The sequence below is a fragment of the Dendropsophus ebraccatus genome, chromosome 4 (assembly GCF_027789765.1).
Source record: "Dendropsophus ebraccatus isolate aDenEbr1 chromosome 4, aDenEbr1.pat, whole genome shotgun sequence".
NCBI classification, from domain to species: Eukaryota; Metazoa; Chordata; class Amphibia; order Anura; family Hylidae; genus Dendropsophus; species Dendropsophus ebraccatus.
The window spans coordinates 37,135,199-37,153,416 of NC_091457.1; the positions used below are offsets into that span (position 1 = coordinate 37,135,199).

The window sequence follows — 18,218 nt, forward strand, 5'->3', positions numbered from 1 at the left end:
TAATTTGCATTTGCTAGGAAACCGCAGATGATGGGAGTTAAGAACTAATGTGAGAAGCTCAACAGGGAGGGAGTTCTGTAAACCAGCCAGAGCCCTAAGGGCCCTATTACACGGAGCGATAATCAGCTGAATCAGGCCGATTATCACTCTGTGTAATAGAGACAGCGATCATCGGCTGATCGTTTCTTTAAGTCCAGACCTAAAATTGTTGGCTGTCGACCGCGCATTGCCATGTGTAATAGCGATGCGCAGCCGGTGGCTAACAATTAAATAAACTGTTATACATATCCACACTCCCGACCACCTCCTGCCCTCTGCTGTCTTCCTGAGACCCCATGCTGCAGCTTCTCTGAGCTGACAGGCCTCTTATAAAGTGATCAACGATTTCTCGTTTGGTCGTTAATCGTTAACTGCATTTTAACCGAACGATTATTGTTTAGATTCAAACGATTTAACGATAATCTGAACAATAATCGTCCGGTGGAATAGGGCCCTTAGGCAATAAGCTCGAGAAGCTGCAGCACACGGTGACAAGTAATGTATTAACAGGGCTGCACAGACATCGCTAACTATGTCTGTGCAGCCCTTGCTGAACGATAATCGAGCCATGTAAATACGCTCAGTAAACGAGCATTTACAATTATTGATTGGGCCACCATCAGCCCGTTTAATGTTTGAGCATCTTTTTTTTTTTTTTTCCTTATCCCTTTTCAGATTTGAAGCTGCTTCTTATAAATGGAGAGAGATGCCCTATGATACATGATAACTGATACATTCAAATCTAAGTATTTAAATAAGATGTAACCAAGGAACGTTTTGTCACCTTGCGTACCTCCAAAGCATTGGATAGTATTAGAATTGTTACCTTATAGCTGCACCTGACAGGGTCATTCAGAGCTGATCCTTCTGTAATAAATAATGTATTCTGGTGTGGATATCATGACATGGTATTGGTCTGGTGTCCTATCACCTCCCTAATGCTTTTTTAGTTATCTTATAAGGATTTAGTCCATTTACTATATCGAGTGCAGCTAGCTTGCAGAGCTAGAATCTTTCTGTTGGTGTTTTTTTCTTTCTTGGAAGATTGCAGGGTAACCTATACATTTTGGTGGGGGGGGGGGGGAGAATGAGTTTATTTTCTCTATAGTCTGAGTGCAAGATGTGCTATGTTGACAATGTGTATACTGTGCATCTGCCGCTGCAGCCAATCACAAGCCTCAGTGATTCTTGTGTGTATCGCACGTACACTGAGGCTAGTGATTGGCTGCAGTATCACATGCATAGAGTACATGATGACATCATACTCCAGAAAAATGTTGGCCAGAGCAGTGGGTAAAACAAGTGGCCGTGGTATTCTGCATGTGGTCCACTACTATACTATATTATATTGTGAAATCACAAATTGTGCCGCATGACACTTAGTTGTTATTAGTTACATAAAGTAATTCACAAACGACTTGGAAAAGTTCTGTATGACCCATTCAGGTATAAAAATAAAAAAGCACTTATATATGGGCAAAATAAAACCCTAAGGGCAATTAATTTTGGCGTTGTAGCTCATGCCCACATGTACCATTCTGCCCACATTTCTGTTTTTGCTCTGTGTTGTAAAAGTCTTTGCCCTGTCATGAAAAAGGCCATATTTGTTAGTTGGACATTACAGACTTTTCTCTGACACCCTTCTCTCCAGAACTTCATCCTAAACACCCCAGTCCAGAATCGCCTGGCTCTCCCTTTGAAATGATTGCCAACAGCTCAGGCTTTGAGTTTAAGGACTGTGAAGATAGAGCTCTAAGCCACGGACTTTCACAAATTTCTACCCAAAGACCCCTCCATGATCAATCTCCCAAGGCCAATGAGCCCATCTTGACTGGGTACAAAAACCCAAGTTGTGTTTATGAGGAGAAATTTATTAGCACGTTTCCCATACAGGATGTGTTAACACACAGGCCAGAAGACTTTGAGCCTGGACATTTGTCTGAGCCCAATAAATCATCGGACCATCAGTTTTCATTATTCCACAAAGGCAACGTTGTTAAACCATCAGAATATGAAGACTGTACAAAGCCCAACCTGGACCCGTTTGTAGAGGTTGGTTCTGTAAGAAGTGAAGATGGTTCTTACGATGCAAAGACTGACCTTCGGTGGCCAGATGCAGAGGAAGACATGGATAGCTCTGGAGAGTCTGATGACACGGTTATAGATGCAGGATGGAGAGTCAAAGCTTCGCTAGCGGATCAAAGGGAGCATGCAGAGGATGGTTGGGTTGAGCTCGGTGATGCACACAAAGGGAGTGAACCTAGACAAGAAGCCATAACAAGGTCGGAGAATGTGACCAATAATTCCAAAGCCTTACCTCTAGGCGACAGTGTCCCTGAGAAGTTTAGCAGCACCATTTCAAAGACTCCAGACTCTCCACATAGTGAAGGCTTTGTTGACTTGGCAGAAACATGCGTCAGCGACCCTCATACAGAAGCCACTCGCTCTTCAGAGTCTGAGTCCTCTGAAGATAAAGTGCAGGAAAGTCTGACAATTGAAGCCCTAAAAGCATTGGCTGCTGGGGTGCAAGAATGGAATTCGGAAAGTCGTGAATCCTCTCCAGAAGTCCTGTCTCCCCAGTTCTCCAACTTTAAGGAATTAAGAGAGAGACCAGATCAAGCAGAATTACAGCTCGGATCTACTGTTGGTTTTACAGCTTTCAAAGGTAAAGAAGAATTGTTATCCAATTGCACCGTTGGCATGATCCTCACATTATTGACTTACACAGTTCATGCCCAATCATCTGTTGTTGGCATGCACTATTGGCATGAGCCATGAACCACTGGCATGCGCTAGATGTCTTAATACCCATTGCAGATACGCATCATAGATGCTCAGCGGCACATCTCTGACTCACCGCATGTGCAACTTGCTCTTGGCACAGCAATCTGCCCTTTCTGCACACATTGCTGCCATGCACGGCTATCCAATTTTTACCTTTTTTACCTGCTTCTTTTACCTTTTATGTACTTTCTGTAAGTTTGGATTGGCATGTATGTATCCTCCCTGTGTACTTCTCCTTATCTACTGTGCTTTTACATGTTTGTTTATGTGAATATATATATTACATATTTCTCATCTCTGGATTTCTGTAAATCAACGGCATCCAAAACCCATACATTCGTAAAAGGGGTTTATCCAAATACTAAAATTTATCACATGTCTAAAGAATTGATTGGTATCTGATTGGTAGGGGTCTGTCTACTGTGCTCGCTACTGATCATAAGAATGGAGGCCCCCTTGTCTCACAAACGAATGGAGTAGCACTCCACATGTTGCCAGTAGTTGAACCACTGTCTATGAAATACTTATTACCTACCATATGATTATTTTAGGATAACCCCCTTTATTCACTTCATTATGTTTCTAGATGATTTCTAGAGAAGAATGTAACTAGAGCATGCTCAAGTCCGTCTGAACCTGGAAGTCTCAGCATTTGATTACTGAAAAAGTTGGGTGGAACTTCTTTAGTTTCCAGTATTAGAATGCTGAGACTTCCAGGTTCGGATGGACTTGAGCATGCTCTTCTTGCGCTCATCTGTAATTTACATTTTATTGACTGGTGCATGAAATTCTCCATACATCAATTCAGTGTTAAACATGTAGAATAGTATAAAGCAATATCTGTCCTATAAATGAAATACTTGCCCAAGCTATGTCAGTCTAGAGCAGTGATTTTCAACCTTTTTTGAGCCGCGGCACACTTTTTATACTTAAAAAATCCGGGGGCACATCACTAACCAAAATGGCACAAAATTACACTAAAACAGTACATATTATACATATAGTTAATAATATAGATTCTAAATGTATTTATACTCACTCAGTGTGAAACCTGGGCCTGTTTTCTTCTCCCCCCTGTGCTTCTCTCCACCATACTTCTCCCCCCTACTTCTCTCCTGTGCTTCTCTCCCCCCTGGTTCTCTCCTGTGCTTCTCTCCCCCATGCTTCTCTCCTGTGCTTCTCTCCCCCATGCTTCTCTCCTGTGCTTCTCTCCCCCATACTTCTCTCCACTGTTTCTCTCCCCCCCCCCCCCCCCCTTCCTCCTCACCTCCTCCGAGATGGTTGTCGCTGCTGTCCGCCTCACCTACTGGCCTCCCGTAGGGCCCAGATGTGCTCCTCCAATCAGCGGAGACCGGGAGCGTGGTGCGCTGCGGAGGGCCGTAGCGCACACGTTGATTGGATGCGTGCATCACGGCCGGCCGCAGCACACCACGCAACCACCCACATTATAATCCGCCACTGATCGCTGCGCATTGCCAGGGAACAAAACACAGGGGCACTATAGTTTGGGGAACTTTCCCCGTGGCACACCCGACCATGTGTCGCGGCACACTAGTTGAAAATCACTGGTCTAGAGGGTTTTCTGGAAGCAGTCTTGTAGAAGACTTGCAGACAGCACAGGTTTTGATTTTATTCTGACCTTTTCCATTTTATGGCTGAGGGTTGGGACATAACATTACATGTGTTCTGTGGGGGAAGGCTGTGGGGGGAGGGAGACTCCTGCTGTGGGGGGAAGGGAGACTCCTGCTGCAGCACTTTGTCTTGCAGGCAGACATAGGATGGTTAAAGGGGGTTGGAGATGGCTAATGTTTGGGGATACATTATAATTTATGATTCAGGCAGGGTTTAGTACTCCACAATATAAACTGTGCCTATGTTGTAGAGGGGGTGTGTAAGCATTATTTTGCCCCCAAAAAAAATTCGAACATCTGGTATATAATTTATTAATTTATTTTTTTAGGTGGCAGTTGATCTTTTTAAGATAAATTTGCTCAGTTCACTCTTTCTTGCCCATAAAAAAAAGCCAAAGATACCTTAATAGCACTTTTTTTGTTTTTCCAATCTCTTAACGCAGGTAGCTTCTCCGTGCCTACTGGCCTCAATTGATAGATCTCCCTAAACTGAATGATACTGTATATCAATCAAGGTTGGGGAGACACTACTTCAATGGCTCAAGGTTTAACCTTCATAAAATTGACGTTCCCTTTAAAGTTAACTGAACCGACCAATTTCATAGGGACCATGTCTAATGGTGCGTTTACACAGAAAGATTTATCTGACAGATTTTGGAAGCCAAAGACAGGAATGGATTTGAAAAGAGGATAGATCCCGTTCTTTCCTTTATGACCTGTTCCCTGTTTATAGTCTGTTCCTGGTTTAGGCTTCAAAGATCTGTCAGATAAATATGTCTGTGTAAACGCACCATAAGGGTCCATTTACACAGAAACATTATCTGACAGATTATTTGCCAAAGATTTGAAGCAAAAGCCAGGAACAGACTATAATCAGAGATCAGGTTATAAAGGAAAGCCTGAGATTTCTCCTCTTTTCAAATCCATTCCTGGCTTTGGCTTCAGATCTTTGGCAGATAATCTGTCAGATAATCTTTCTGTGTAAATGGACCCTAACATGTGTGGGTGGGCCTCTCACTCAATATCTGTTGCTAGAGGAGAGCTGGAGGGAGTGGAAGATTGGGCAGTTGGGATTTCCACATGCCCAGTCCTTTTCTTCTCAGACTTTGCCACATAAGGAGATTCTCGCTGTGAGCCCGGCAGGTCCTGGCAGTTCCCATACACTACATACTTGCTGCGGTCTAAACGACCGCAGCGAGTATGTAATTGTACCGCCCTTAACCCCTTCTGCTCCTGCCCGACTCCCCCGCTGTAAGCATACATTACCTGTCCTTGCTGCACGGGTCCGGCGTCCTGCTCTCCTGTCCGGCCAATTAGTGTGTTGCCCAGCCGCAGCCACTGATTGGCCAGACAGGAGAGCAGGATGCCGGACCCGTGCAGCAAGGACAGGTAATGTATGCTTTTACAGCGGGGGAGCCGGGCGGGAGCAGAAGGGGTTAAGGGTGGTATAATTACATACTCGCTGCGGTCGTTTAGACTGCAGCAAGTATGTAGTGTATGGGAACTGCCAGGACCTGCCGGGCTCGCAGCGAGAATCTCGCTGCGAGCCTGTTCGTGTGAATATACCCTAAGTCTAGCAGTGGCCTACTTCCTTCTCTCCCATTCAGGACACATGCACAGCCAAATACCTGTGTTTAGGAGGATTTGTATATCTTATTGTGATCTGTTAGAAATTGTTGTACCTTTCTAGAAAACTGATATAAAATAGTATTTATTTTTTGGTACGATATTAGTGCACATATACGTTTAAGGCTTCATTTAGATACATCTTTTCTTTCTTTTCAGGGAGACAAGCAATTTGTACATTTTCAGTATTGCAATATGAATAATCCATTGCTATTGGATATTTACTGTACATGACGTCAGTCCTAGTTCTTGTCAAGTATCCGGACTGCTCCATGTATTCGTCCACATGGGGCTATTCTTTTGTCGCTTTGTTTCTCTGCTGCTGCTGGTCTGGCCGCTATGACTACTTGAGGTGGTACTGTAGTTCAGTCCATGGCCCACATCGTGCGTGAGTCTGCTGTTTTATTCTGCTGCTGGGGGCAGCTTACATTATTTAGTAGTTTTATCCGGACTCTCTCCGCTAACTTTTACAAGAAGGGCCCTATTAGTTAAACAACCTTTGCTGTAAACCCTTTTACTCTTGAGGTAATTAGCTTTTTGTTGTGTAATTTCATCCTTTCTGATGGTCATTCATGCACATCTACGTGAATATACTTGGTTAAGGCTGCATTCCCACGTTCCGTGTTCCACACAGAACACTAACATGGAATGCCTGTGATGGACTTCTCCACCCAGGCATTATCTGTGATAAGATGCTGGGAGCGGGGGAACTGTGTAAATATGCACCGCGCTGTAATGAAGCCGCGCGGCTCTGTCATTACAGAGCAGTGCATATCTGTACAGTTTCCCCTGCTCCCAGCATCTTATCACAGATGCTGTCTGGGCAGGGGGGAGAACTCTGTTACAGGCATTCCACATCCGTGTGGAACACGGAACGTGTGAATGCAGCCTAATGGTTATTGGCCTGTAAACACTAGATAAATGTTGCCTGGTTTTGGCGTCATATGCAAATGACGTAGTGTGTTGGGGCAGCCTGAACGTCTTCTTGATCTAAGTGGGGTCAGGCACGTTTGGTTTCAACATTTCTTATTTTTTTCCCTCGGATATGATCACTGCCAGATGTGACTGGCGTTAGCATATCTGCCTTAACCTATTGAACATGTATTGTAGGGAGATTCCACATGTATTTAGCTCATACTTGTTTAGTAGTTGGGGAATAGCTTGTATGTATTGTCAGCATAAATATCTTTTGTGCACAAGCAACACTCATTCAAATCTAATATGGAGTCAGGAAAGTTATAGAGGTAAATGGTAATGACCCACTGACCATAACTGATTCGGCTTTGGTAGTAAAGAAGTCAGTTTTTACTAGTGAAAATTTTCAGAACCTTTCTGCATCATTACGAGGAAAATTGTTAGTAATGCAAATGCATGTTACATGGGAAGAAAGGGTTTGTATTTTGAGAAATACATTTTTGTGTAAGACCCCACCTCCAGAACAGGGCCTTAATTCCTTTGTTTTGATTGGAGCTGCTAAAAAGAGCCAAGTACTGTGCTCAGCACACGCGCTGACCCACCGCACCAATCACAGCAAAGGTTTCATGGCCCGTTTGCGGAGATCGCAGGAGGCCCCAGTGGTTTGACCCCTGTGCGATTTTACACTTATCCCTGTAGGTGATGAGTTTTTAGATATCAGTATGGTAGTCTGCATTTTGCTGAGGCTATAATGGCTAGGTAGGTTAACTACAGGTAAAGATCCCAACGTATACTTGAAGCATAGAAGATTGCCTGCAGGAAAAGACCACCTGGTCCATCTAGTCTGCCCTTTTTAGCATTTCCTTTCTTATTATCTTAGGATAGATATATGTTAATTCCAGGCACGTTTACATTCACATTTATTATAGATTTACCTACCACATCTGCTGGAAGTTTGTTTAAAAAATCTACTACTCTTTCAGTAATCTTTTTAAATGTAGGCTTTTATCACCGATAGGCTATATAGTGGTCTCTCCAGATACAATATTAATTGATTCCAGGATGACCATTGTATAATTGTATCCTGAGACCAAAACTCTGAAAAACAAGTAATCGGTCCTGAAGCCCCTAAAATGTCTGCAGATGCTGACTGTCCGTAGCATTGTATGTTAAGTCTGATCTTAGGATACGATGGTTCAGAAAAGGAACATTGTATCTTGAAAATATTGCAACCTGAGGCCACTCTAAATTGAGGGACCACTGTAGTGGCGTCTGTTTTATTGTATGTCCTAAAAAGTTCCTGACTGTTATGTTAAATGGGTCCCTGAGACAGTTGCCATACAAATCAATTAGTAGCGATTACGTCATTTGAGAAGCCCAGTAAGAGGTGGTGTCAGTGCTTTAATACGCCACCGCAGTGTGACTAGAGGGCGCTAATTGGTTTCCATGGCAGCCAGAGGCCTTTATTAGGCCCCCATGCTGCCCTCTCTGCTCATGGCAGACTATTAGCAGAGCACAGAGTGCTGACTGTTTAATGCTATGCAATGGCAGAGCATTGATCAGTATAAGCAGTTTAATGACTGCTTATAAAAGTCCCCTAGTGGGACTTAAAAAGTGTAGGGGAAAAAAAATAACTATAAAAAAAAATCTTTCCCTTTTGCAGTTTTGAGTTTTTGCTTTTTCTTTTCAGTTTAACCCCACATATTTTTGGCTGTACTTTTAATGGTAGAATGGAAGGTGTGATTACAGAGTACAGTTGGTATCGCCCTAAAAAAAAAACAAAAAAAAAAAAACTAGAAAATAGGAGAGAGGAGGATGGAAAATGAAAACCTGAAAATAGGCTCAGTGCTTAAAGGGAATCCGTCACATACCAGTTACAGAGCTGCAGATGCAGACAGATGGTAGGGAGATAAAACTAGTGGTGCTTTTGCTCATGGCCATTTGAAAAGTTATAAAATAGTATTTTTCTTTAAAAGCTGAAGTGCCACAGCTATCTGCTTGTATAATTTTCCTTGGAATCTGAAGTGCCACACCTGTCTGCACCAGGTAGAGACCTGACAGATTCCCTTTAAGAGTTTGAGCTCTGGTAAAATGAAAGCTGAGCTGTGATTGGTTGCTATGGGGAGAAAAAAAAATGTCTGGCTCTTTCCTGGTGTACTTGCTTACTATATTTAAAAAAAAAAATTATGTGAATGGGGCCCAAGAGAAGCTTACTGAAAGCAAGTTTATTCTGTTATAGGGAAAATATTTGACTGCATACACATACTCCAGCTATTGCTAAACTACAATTACCATCATGCCATCTCCTGCCATAATGGAATTGTAGTTCTGCAACGGCTGGGGGGCCCCAGTTTTACTACCACAGGTCTAGATTTAACACTGTTCTATCCGCTACTCAGCAGGACGATGGTCATATTTACTGACTGCAAACAGAGTATATTAGCTATACAACTTTTTATACAGTAATTAAAGGGAACCTGTCACCCGGCGTTGCGGCACAGAGACCGCCCGACCAGCCCCCCCATCCCCCCCCCACCAGTGTAGCCCCAGATACTTACCCTTTGCTGCAAGTCCCGCTCCTGGACCCGGTACCTGGACTGAGATATCGGCGCCAGAAGGTAAGCGCACGCTGTATGCTAATTACCAGAGATGAGTGCGATGCCCATAGAGAATGACTGGAGCTGTCATTCTCTATGGGCATCGAACTCTTCTCTGGAGTGCGAGCACAGGGCTGCCGGTGGGAGATCTCCATCCCGGGACCAGGTCCAGGAGCGGGACTTGCAGCAAAGGGTAGGTATCCGGGGCTGCACCGCGGGGTCAGGCAGGCTCTGCACCGCAATGCCAGGTGAAAGGTTCCCTTTAACACCCCCCCCCCCCCCCCCCCCCTTTTTTTTTTTTCTTTTTTCTTTTTTCTTTTCTGTCTCTCTGATGATAAAACATCCTGACATGTTCCAGTGCTTGGAGTGTTACACAGGTGCCCTTCTTATGGAGATACCAGCAGTAGTACCTGTGCGCCTTCTTGGCCTTTGTGCATGTCTTTGGAAATTCACTTTTTCTCTTTTAATTTATTAGCCCTGGTACCCTCCACTCTCACAGAGGACAGTCAGAGAAAATCAGCAGCTGAATAGGGGGATTCTACTCTACGTGCTCTGACTGTTACATTAGAATACTGTTTTCTTACCCAGTCTAAATGGAAACCCCAACATGTCGTATATTCAGGATTGTGCAGTTGATTTCAATAAATTCTCTGAACCATACTTTCTCTCAAAGGGGATCTGTATTGTCTCACAGTTCAAGCTGTAGTCAGATAGCCCCACATAATGCAGAGCCATATTAGCTACTAGTTGTCATGTGACTTAGGGTACTATTACACGAAGTGGTTATTGGCCGATTACCGACCGGTCCGGCCGATAGTAGTTTCATGTAATAGGTCATGTTTTAAATCAACAATCAGCCGGCATCGTGCTTTGATCGTTAATTCAAAGCTTGACCAAAAATCGCAGACCACCGCAATCTCCTTTGGGCCACCTAGGGCAGCCCCTCTTGCTGCTCTTCGCTATACCCCCCCCCCCCCTTTCCCCGAAATATCAGGTGTCTAATACGGCTGCTTTCAGATAGCTGCAATATAGAACCCATCAAATACACCTATATTATGGCCGTCTAGAAGTGGTCTTATGCAGCATCAGCATTGGTACTCAAACAATTTTTCCATTATCCAGTTTTTAATATACATATTCTTAAAGCAGGATCATTATTGATAGTTGCTAACATGACTGTACTGTGTTTCATGCTGTTACTTTCAAGTTACTTAATGGTATCCATCTTTTCTTAGTTCATGACCTCCTTTACTGGAGAGATGTGAAGAAGTCTGGAATGGTTTTTGGAGGGACCATGGTTCTGCTCTTGTCACTGGCAGCCTTCAGCATCATTAGTGTTATTTCCTATCTGATCCTAGCCCTGCTCACCGTCACCATTAGCTTTCGCATCTATAAGTCTGTCATGCAAGCCGTCCAGAAGTCTGATGAGGGACATCCATTCAAGTAAGAGACTTTTTTTTTTTCTTCTCTCCTTTTTGTACATTTGTTAGTGTTTTGTAGTAGTTCATTTTAAGAGCCAACACTAAAATGATGCTATCCTATATTTAGAGGAGGATGATTACTTCTGTCCTCCTATTCCATACTTAGTGCCTCAATGTATGTGTGGCAGAAAAAAAAACATTGACCCAATTGTTACATAATTGGACAAGTTTGATTTGATTTAACGTAACTGCTTTCCTTAACTGGTTTTCATGTTAATGATTGTACGCTATGTGACATTGTAGAAAGATTTTCTTGCTTCTATCAATCCTGAATTGCAGCCTTTCTCAAGGCAATTTTACAAGAACCGATTATTGCTTCATAGACATTCATAGACTTGTTGCCTGTCTTCATTTTGGTGCAGCCTGTAAAATCATAGTTATCACTGCATATTTCTATCTAAACAAGGGACCAATAACAATGTATTTAAATGGCCACACCAACAATACAGCAATCGTTCATGCGGCCCAGCAGCTCAGTTTGTTGAGCCACATATCGCTCCAACTTCCCAAACTGCTTACATGGCTACGTAGTTATGCAAGACTGGCTACACCATTATTATAGTTGTGTGAGACTGTTATTCTCCCCAAAAATGCTTTTTATTTTTGCCTTAGTGACATAGATGCTATAAGCTGCTTTACATCAATTTACAGGAGCCTCCTTCCATTTTTACCAGTCTGTCATTTACTTTTATTGTGACTTGTATGTTCACCCCTTATCATATAATTGAACAGGAATTCTCTATCGCCTTCACAGACATACCTTTTAGATTTGTTCTTTTAACCCCCACCTCACACTATGTGACACCATCTGAGAGATACCCTTTAAGGAACTCCCCTATGTTGTTTTCTGACCACCCCCACTAATTCCTTTACACTTCATTGGCAGGACACGTAATCATCAGCTTCTGTACACCCAGAGCTCTGCTGGCCTACATTATCATCAGCACACAGCAGCGTGATATCGGCAGTGACAGCACTACTGCCAGCTCTGTGGTAAAGCTCCGCTCCCAGGCATTGTCGACATTTGCATTAGAATTTACCAAACCATTTTAGCGGAAAAAAAAGATATCATTACCCTTGTATTACTGTGCAGACATGGTTTTGTTGAACTGTTTCTTTAAGTAGGCATTGCCAGAAGATTTACATGTAAGCCTCTGGTGTGGTTTTCCTGTGCTTGCAGTATGAGAAGAGATTGGTTGCTGTAAGCCTTGGTGGCCCTGTGCCTGAAGTAAAGTATTGTCATGAGAACACAGGCACTGAAGCTGGTTTTCAATGGGCCCCTGTTTATTTGCTTCTCAAGACCTGAAACAATAATAATGTATACTAGGTAATAAGTTATAATCTACGTTAAAGGAACTCAATAGAAATAAACAGTTACACTTCAGGTTTAGGAGGCCCATACACACCAGTCCCAAATTCAGCTGCCAATTTTAGAATGTTTATGCCCAGCTTAACATTTTGTATAAGAAAGTCTTATATTCCTTCTGGAGCTTGTATATCTGTAATCGACCACCTCCTATAACCTGTAACTTTCCTTTCTACTCAGACGTAATCAAAACCTGTGTGGTGTGAACACTCATTTTCCAAGTGAACCTTTTGCTGGACATGGTGTCCTTTTGGTTTATTACACTTACACAGTGCCGAACAGTGAACTTTAAATAATTGATGTCAAATATGTCCCTTGCCTTTACAGGGCTCTGCTGGACAAGGATATCACTTTGTCCTCTGAAAACCTTCAGAAGAAAGCAAATGCATCTCTTGGTCATGTCAACCACGCCCTGAAGTACATTGTTCGACTCTTTCTCGTGGAGGATCTTGTAGATTCTCTCAAGGTAAAATAAAATGTCCTATGAATTATGTTCTTGTGAAAATTGTATAAATTCTTTTGCCATATAATGTGCAATAGTTTACATTTTAATAAAAAAAAAAAATATATATATATATATATATATATATATATATATGAGTTATTGAGCAGCTCCATATGAAAAGACTTAGTGGTTTTACTGCAATTCTCTCCAACCAGTTTGCCCTTCTCATGTGGCTGATGACCTACGTTGGAGCTGTATTTAACGGGATTACACTTCTTATTCTTGGTGAGAAATTGTTCTTTAAGTTTCCTATATACCTAAAGATAGACTCTAGGTACTTATTGTGTGTGTCTTTGTTTTCCTTTAGGAGTCCTGGTCGCATTCTCTGCTCCCATCGTGTATGAGAAATACAAGGCAAGTTAAAGGGGGCATGGGGGAGAGGGGTGAGCTTAAAATAAAGGTTTTACAAAAATGTCGTCTTAAAGAGTTGTTCTGTCAGGAAATCCACATTCAGTGTACCCTAGTAGGGGAAGATATGAATGTCATAGGGGAGGTCCCTTCCCCCCCAACCTTGGATCTCATAGGTAAATTTGTACAGTGCTCGGATATCTTCAGCTCTCCCATAGATAATAAATTGGTCTAGTATGTGCTCTGTGTCTTCATTCAGACAGGAGCTTTAGGGGTCTTGTTCTCAAAATTGCTGGACTCCCCTTGTGATCAGACATATATGATAAGGGGATAAGTGACCATGGGGGGCAAAACTCCTTAGGCTAGAAGAATCTAACCTGCTGACTTGTTTCCATAGTGCAGGGGATGCCAAGAAAAAAGGTAGATTTATTACTTTTATCCTTGGTGGCCATTTTTAATAATAATTAGGTGATTTGGTACACTGGGGGTGGTAGTTTGGTACACCGATGCTCCCACCTGCTCCTTCCATGAATTTTTATCAGACGGCCTGCAGTGATGAGCGGCCAGACTTAAGTCACTGCTGAGCCCCACGTCAATGTTCATTAAGAAGGAACAAGCAGGGGAGCAGATCAGTGCACCAAAAGATGTAGTGCTACGCTCAGTGCACCAAAATGCCGAATTAGCATATTGATAAAAGGAAGATTTCTGACAAATGGCACTAATAATACTACCTTGTCTTTTTTATGCTCTATGGAAATATAAGAGCAGGTTTGATTCTTTTAACCTGCTGTTATTTAACCTTTTTGAAGTCTCCCACTTTTAATCTTCCACTTATCTTGGTTTCCCACAGGTACAGATCGATCATTATGTGTCTCTGGTGCACGGCCACGTGAAGTCCATAACCGAGAAGTAAGTTCAGCTTGAAGTAGTCCAATAGCATTTCACAATATTAGAATACAAGTTACATACAGATATCAAAACCCTGAGAAAAATCTGGATGATTTTCAAGGCAGACCACCTTAGGGTTTGATATGTAACTCTGAAATATAGCTTCGTATTAAAGTGGTTAAAAATGTAATGGATCCAACTTACCTCACTTCCCTGCTGTAAGATGCTCTGATCCCGGCTATGTTCCTGATGAAAGTGATTGCACTTCTTTCTACGTTCTGTATCAGCACTTGCCATGCTGGATCTTGTCATAATGTACCAGTTTTTTTTGCCTTCTCTTGACACTGTCCTGTGTCCATGTGGTGAGCCATATACCATGAGGAAGATGTGACAAGGGGCAGTCTGTCTACTAAGATCCAGTATATAGTAAAACAATCTTGCTCTGCTTCTTCTATTGATTACTATACAGTTTCCTATTGATTGCAGTACTCTGTAAATATGGCTGCTGAGAGACTGAAGAGACAGAGGGACCTGAGATCTTTTTACACTTTTTACTTTACTTTTTTTGTTTTTCTCCCCTTCTAGGATTCAGGCAAAGCTTCCAGCAGCACTGAAGAAGAAAACCGAGTGAAGGATCAAAATTTTGGGTGGGTGGGCTTGGGAGGGTCTTACAGTATACACACTGGCTACATATCTCATTACTACTTGGTAAATTGGCTGCCTTTATATAGCTCACAGGAACCTTTTGTATGCATGTATTTCATGTATACCTGCGTGTACATGGTTCCTCTCTAGTAAGAAGAGAGTGTCTATGTCAGCATTGTCATGGATTGTAACAATGATTCCTGGTTTTCTATATCCTGAAGAGTTAGGTCGGGACCTAGCAACCCATAACTGTAACACCTCCATCTTACACATTCATCTCTCTCCTATCTGCCTCCCACAAAAGGGGGTGACTGAAGTGAGGCCCACTACATTATCTCTGTTCTCAGCCATATACATTAGATGAATGAACCGGCTAAACCCTCTAGTTGCATTGGAACTAGCAGACCACCTAATGTGTGTGGAAGGCCCCTGACTATCCCCAGATAAATAATTTAAGGGGAAATTATTGAGAAGTTCAATTGTCGTCTGCCCACTCCTTTTGTTCTTGGGGACATAAGCCGCATGCACAGGAGTGTTCGGCCATCAGATATCTAATGTGTATGGCCTGCTTTATACTGCTGTTATGCTATGGTGCCCCTGCTCTGGCCCTACATTTATTAAACAGCATTTTTTTTTTCTTAAGGTACATTCTCCTCTTCATCTTTTCTACATCTTTATGATCTTTAAATGTCATTCATCTGCATTAAAACTTCTCTTAAGGCTTCAATGTTAATGGGCACACCCTGAACCCCCACCTTTTCTGCCTCCCCCCAGTATACACACACACAGTACGCCCTCTCACACCCCTCACCCTTTGAAAGTCTTCTCTTGTCTGTTTTTATCCAGCTACTCAGTTCTATCACTGTTCTGTTCTACGTATTAACCAATATATTGGAGTTTCTTACACTGCGACCGAGTTTATTATTTAATAATGCAGAATTTAATTTATATTTCATGTCTATGCTGAACATTAAGTGTAGAAATGTGTTAAGTTGCATAACTAAAAAAAAAAATGTTATGGAGAGTTGCTTCTGTTTTTGGGAATGTGAACAGACTTCTAAGGTGTCCCTCTCTTCCACTCTGTGCTTGTTTTGTATCTGTCCCCTCCCTGGCAGCAGCAGGAGAGATGGAACCTTCTCTGCACTGTAAAGAAAAATGTAATGTTATCCCTCGATAAGAGAAATCAGAGTATGGACTAGTCCACAGGAAGCAGACATTAGAATTCTATTATATACAGATTTTATATAGACACTAAGCACTCCAGAACTGATCCAGTCAAGATGCTGGAGGAGGTTCTCAATCAAGTATCTCATGTTTCTCATTGTCCTCTTTAGAGCTAATATTCTGTGTTTATTAACTTCATAATATATCTTTGTTTTGCTGTCCAAGCTCCATTTGTCTGATACAAAGCTCCAGCACTCCTGCATACATCTAGATTCATAAGATGATGATGATCTGCCTTATTGTAGCTACCATCAGCAGCAGCATTGAAGCATACTGCATGCCTTTTATTATTTGGATCTAATAGGGGTCAGGTTACAGCATGTGAGGACATGTGTACCGTAACGTTACTTAGAGGTTCCAGTCTAAGAGCTAAATAATATTATACAAACAATTACCAACCTAACGGAATCAGAAAGGATTCTATGCTCCCATGCACCTACTAGGGGCAGCTACAATCAGCCAGTATCTTATCCATATCTATGTAGGAGATTTGGATCACTTTAAAGATATATTAAGAAATAAATTGGTGCAGAATTTTGAAACTAAAAATAAAATACAAATAAAATGGCGTTTAAAGGGGTAGTTCCATAGCAGGCACTTCATAGCTATCCATTAGTCATGAGAATGGGGGATTGGTGTCTCTCGTTTGAATAGAGTAGCAGTGGAGTGATGAGACCTCCAGGGTTCAGTGTCGATCTTGGGACAACCCCTTTTAAGTATGGGCATTCACTTTTAGGGGTGTAATTTAACACGTGGTAAACCAGCCCTGGTGTTTTAGTTGATGAATAATAAAAGTATTTTAGGCTCAAAACAACAGTGGAACACAGCACGGAGAGTCACTGACTGGCTGAAATATGTGATGGTCATGATACCAATAGGCCTGGCTCCATCAATCTTATAGGAAGGAGTAAAATGTGATTTTTTCCAACTAAATTGCCATTGAATTAGGTGAAAAATATCTGTCCCATGAGCGCTGTACACAGTGACACTTCACAGACTGGATCCAGTATACCTCTCGGGGAGTGAGATCCACTGTTGTCAGGGTTGATAAGGCTAGGTTCACACTGCGTTTTCAGCATCCGTTTAACTGATCCGTTTTTTGCAAAAACCGGATGCATTTGTGTGCATCCGTTTTTCCATTAACTTCCATTATAAAGAAAAAAGGATTAAAACGGATGCGTATTTGTTTTACGCACAATAAAGTACTGTTGACGCTACTTTTTTGACCGTTAAAAAAAAACAAAAACCGCATCCTTTAAACGGATGTTGAAAACGCAGTGTGAACCCAGCCTTAGGCTGGACTTAGATGGTGCATTTGTTCTCTAGCAGGGTGGGTTGTTTTCTTAATGTGATTTGTGTTGCACTGAGCTTCTAACTATTCACTGTGTCACTATACAATGTTGTTTAAAAGAGAATTGCTTTATTGTTACTTTTAGACTGGAGAAGGGAGCAAGCTGAGCAAGTATTCACAAGTAAGCCTGTAAACTAGCGTGTTAGTGCAGGAAGAAGAGTGTTTTGTTTTTATTTTGGGGATTGTCTGAAATAAAATAATTTCTTTTAATTTTTTTTTTTAAGTTTCTGTGGAACAAAATTCTATATATATTGCAAATACATGTGGTATTAAAGAGTAGGACACAAAAGAAGAGTTTTGCTTGTTCTTTCTCCCTCCAGTTAAATTTGAATCAGTGGTTAAAAAGTGGTAAAGCTTTGTGAATGGACCCTTTAAAGCGACTCTGTACCCATACTTTGACTCCCCCCCCCCCCCCCCCCAAACAGCTTGTACCTTCGGATAGCTGCTTTTAATCCAAGATCTGTCCGTTTGGTAGGTGATGCAGTTATTGTCCTAAAAAACAACTTTTAAATTTGCAGCCCTGTGCCCAACAGCTGTGGCCTAGATTGTGTATGCATTAGGCTAGCACAACATCTCTGTCCCTCCTCCCCACCCTCCTCATCATTAGGAATGTGCCAGGCAGATTGTCTCCTATTCATCAGCTGTGTGAATATTGAACATGGGCTGGATCATCAAGCACCTGTGCAATGTTCAGACAGGAGTAAATATTGCAGTGGCATTCCTAATGAAGAAGAGGGTGGGGAGGAGGGGTGGTGCAAAGTTAGGGCACAGATACTCCTGTAGGGCATGGGGCTGCAAGTTTAAAAGTAGTTTTTCAG

At 42.1% G+C, this 18,218-nt stretch overlaps 1 protein-coding gene across 2 annotated transcripts in view; it reads left to right on the plus strand.

The window, feature by feature from the left end:
• RTN3 (reticulon 3) overlaps window positions 1–17,692 on the plus strand; it is a 34,943-nt gene extending 17,251 nt beyond the window's left edge. Inside the window, exons 3-9 of one of the 2 annotated variants that reach the window (XM_069965591.1) lie at window positions 1,691–2,704; window positions 10,828–11,035; window positions 12,767–12,905; window positions 13,100–13,169; window positions 13,252–13,298; window positions 14,143–14,201; window positions 14,766–17,692. In XM_069965591.1, coding sequence (XP_069821692.1) covers window positions 1,691–2,704; window positions 10,828–11,035; window positions 12,767–12,905; window positions 13,100–13,169; window positions 13,252–13,298; window positions 14,143–14,201; window positions 14,766–14,811 — 1,583 coding nt within the window. In that variant the 3' untranslated portion in view covers window positions 14,812–17,692. The remainder of the gene's footprint in view (window positions 1–1,690; window positions 2,705–10,827; window positions 11,036–12,766; window positions 12,906–13,099; window positions 13,170–13,251; window positions 13,299–14,142; window positions 14,202–14,765) is intronic. The other variant, XM_069965592.1, reaches the window with a different exon arrangement.
• The last annotated feature ends 526 nt before the right edge of the window (window positions 17,693–18,218 follow it).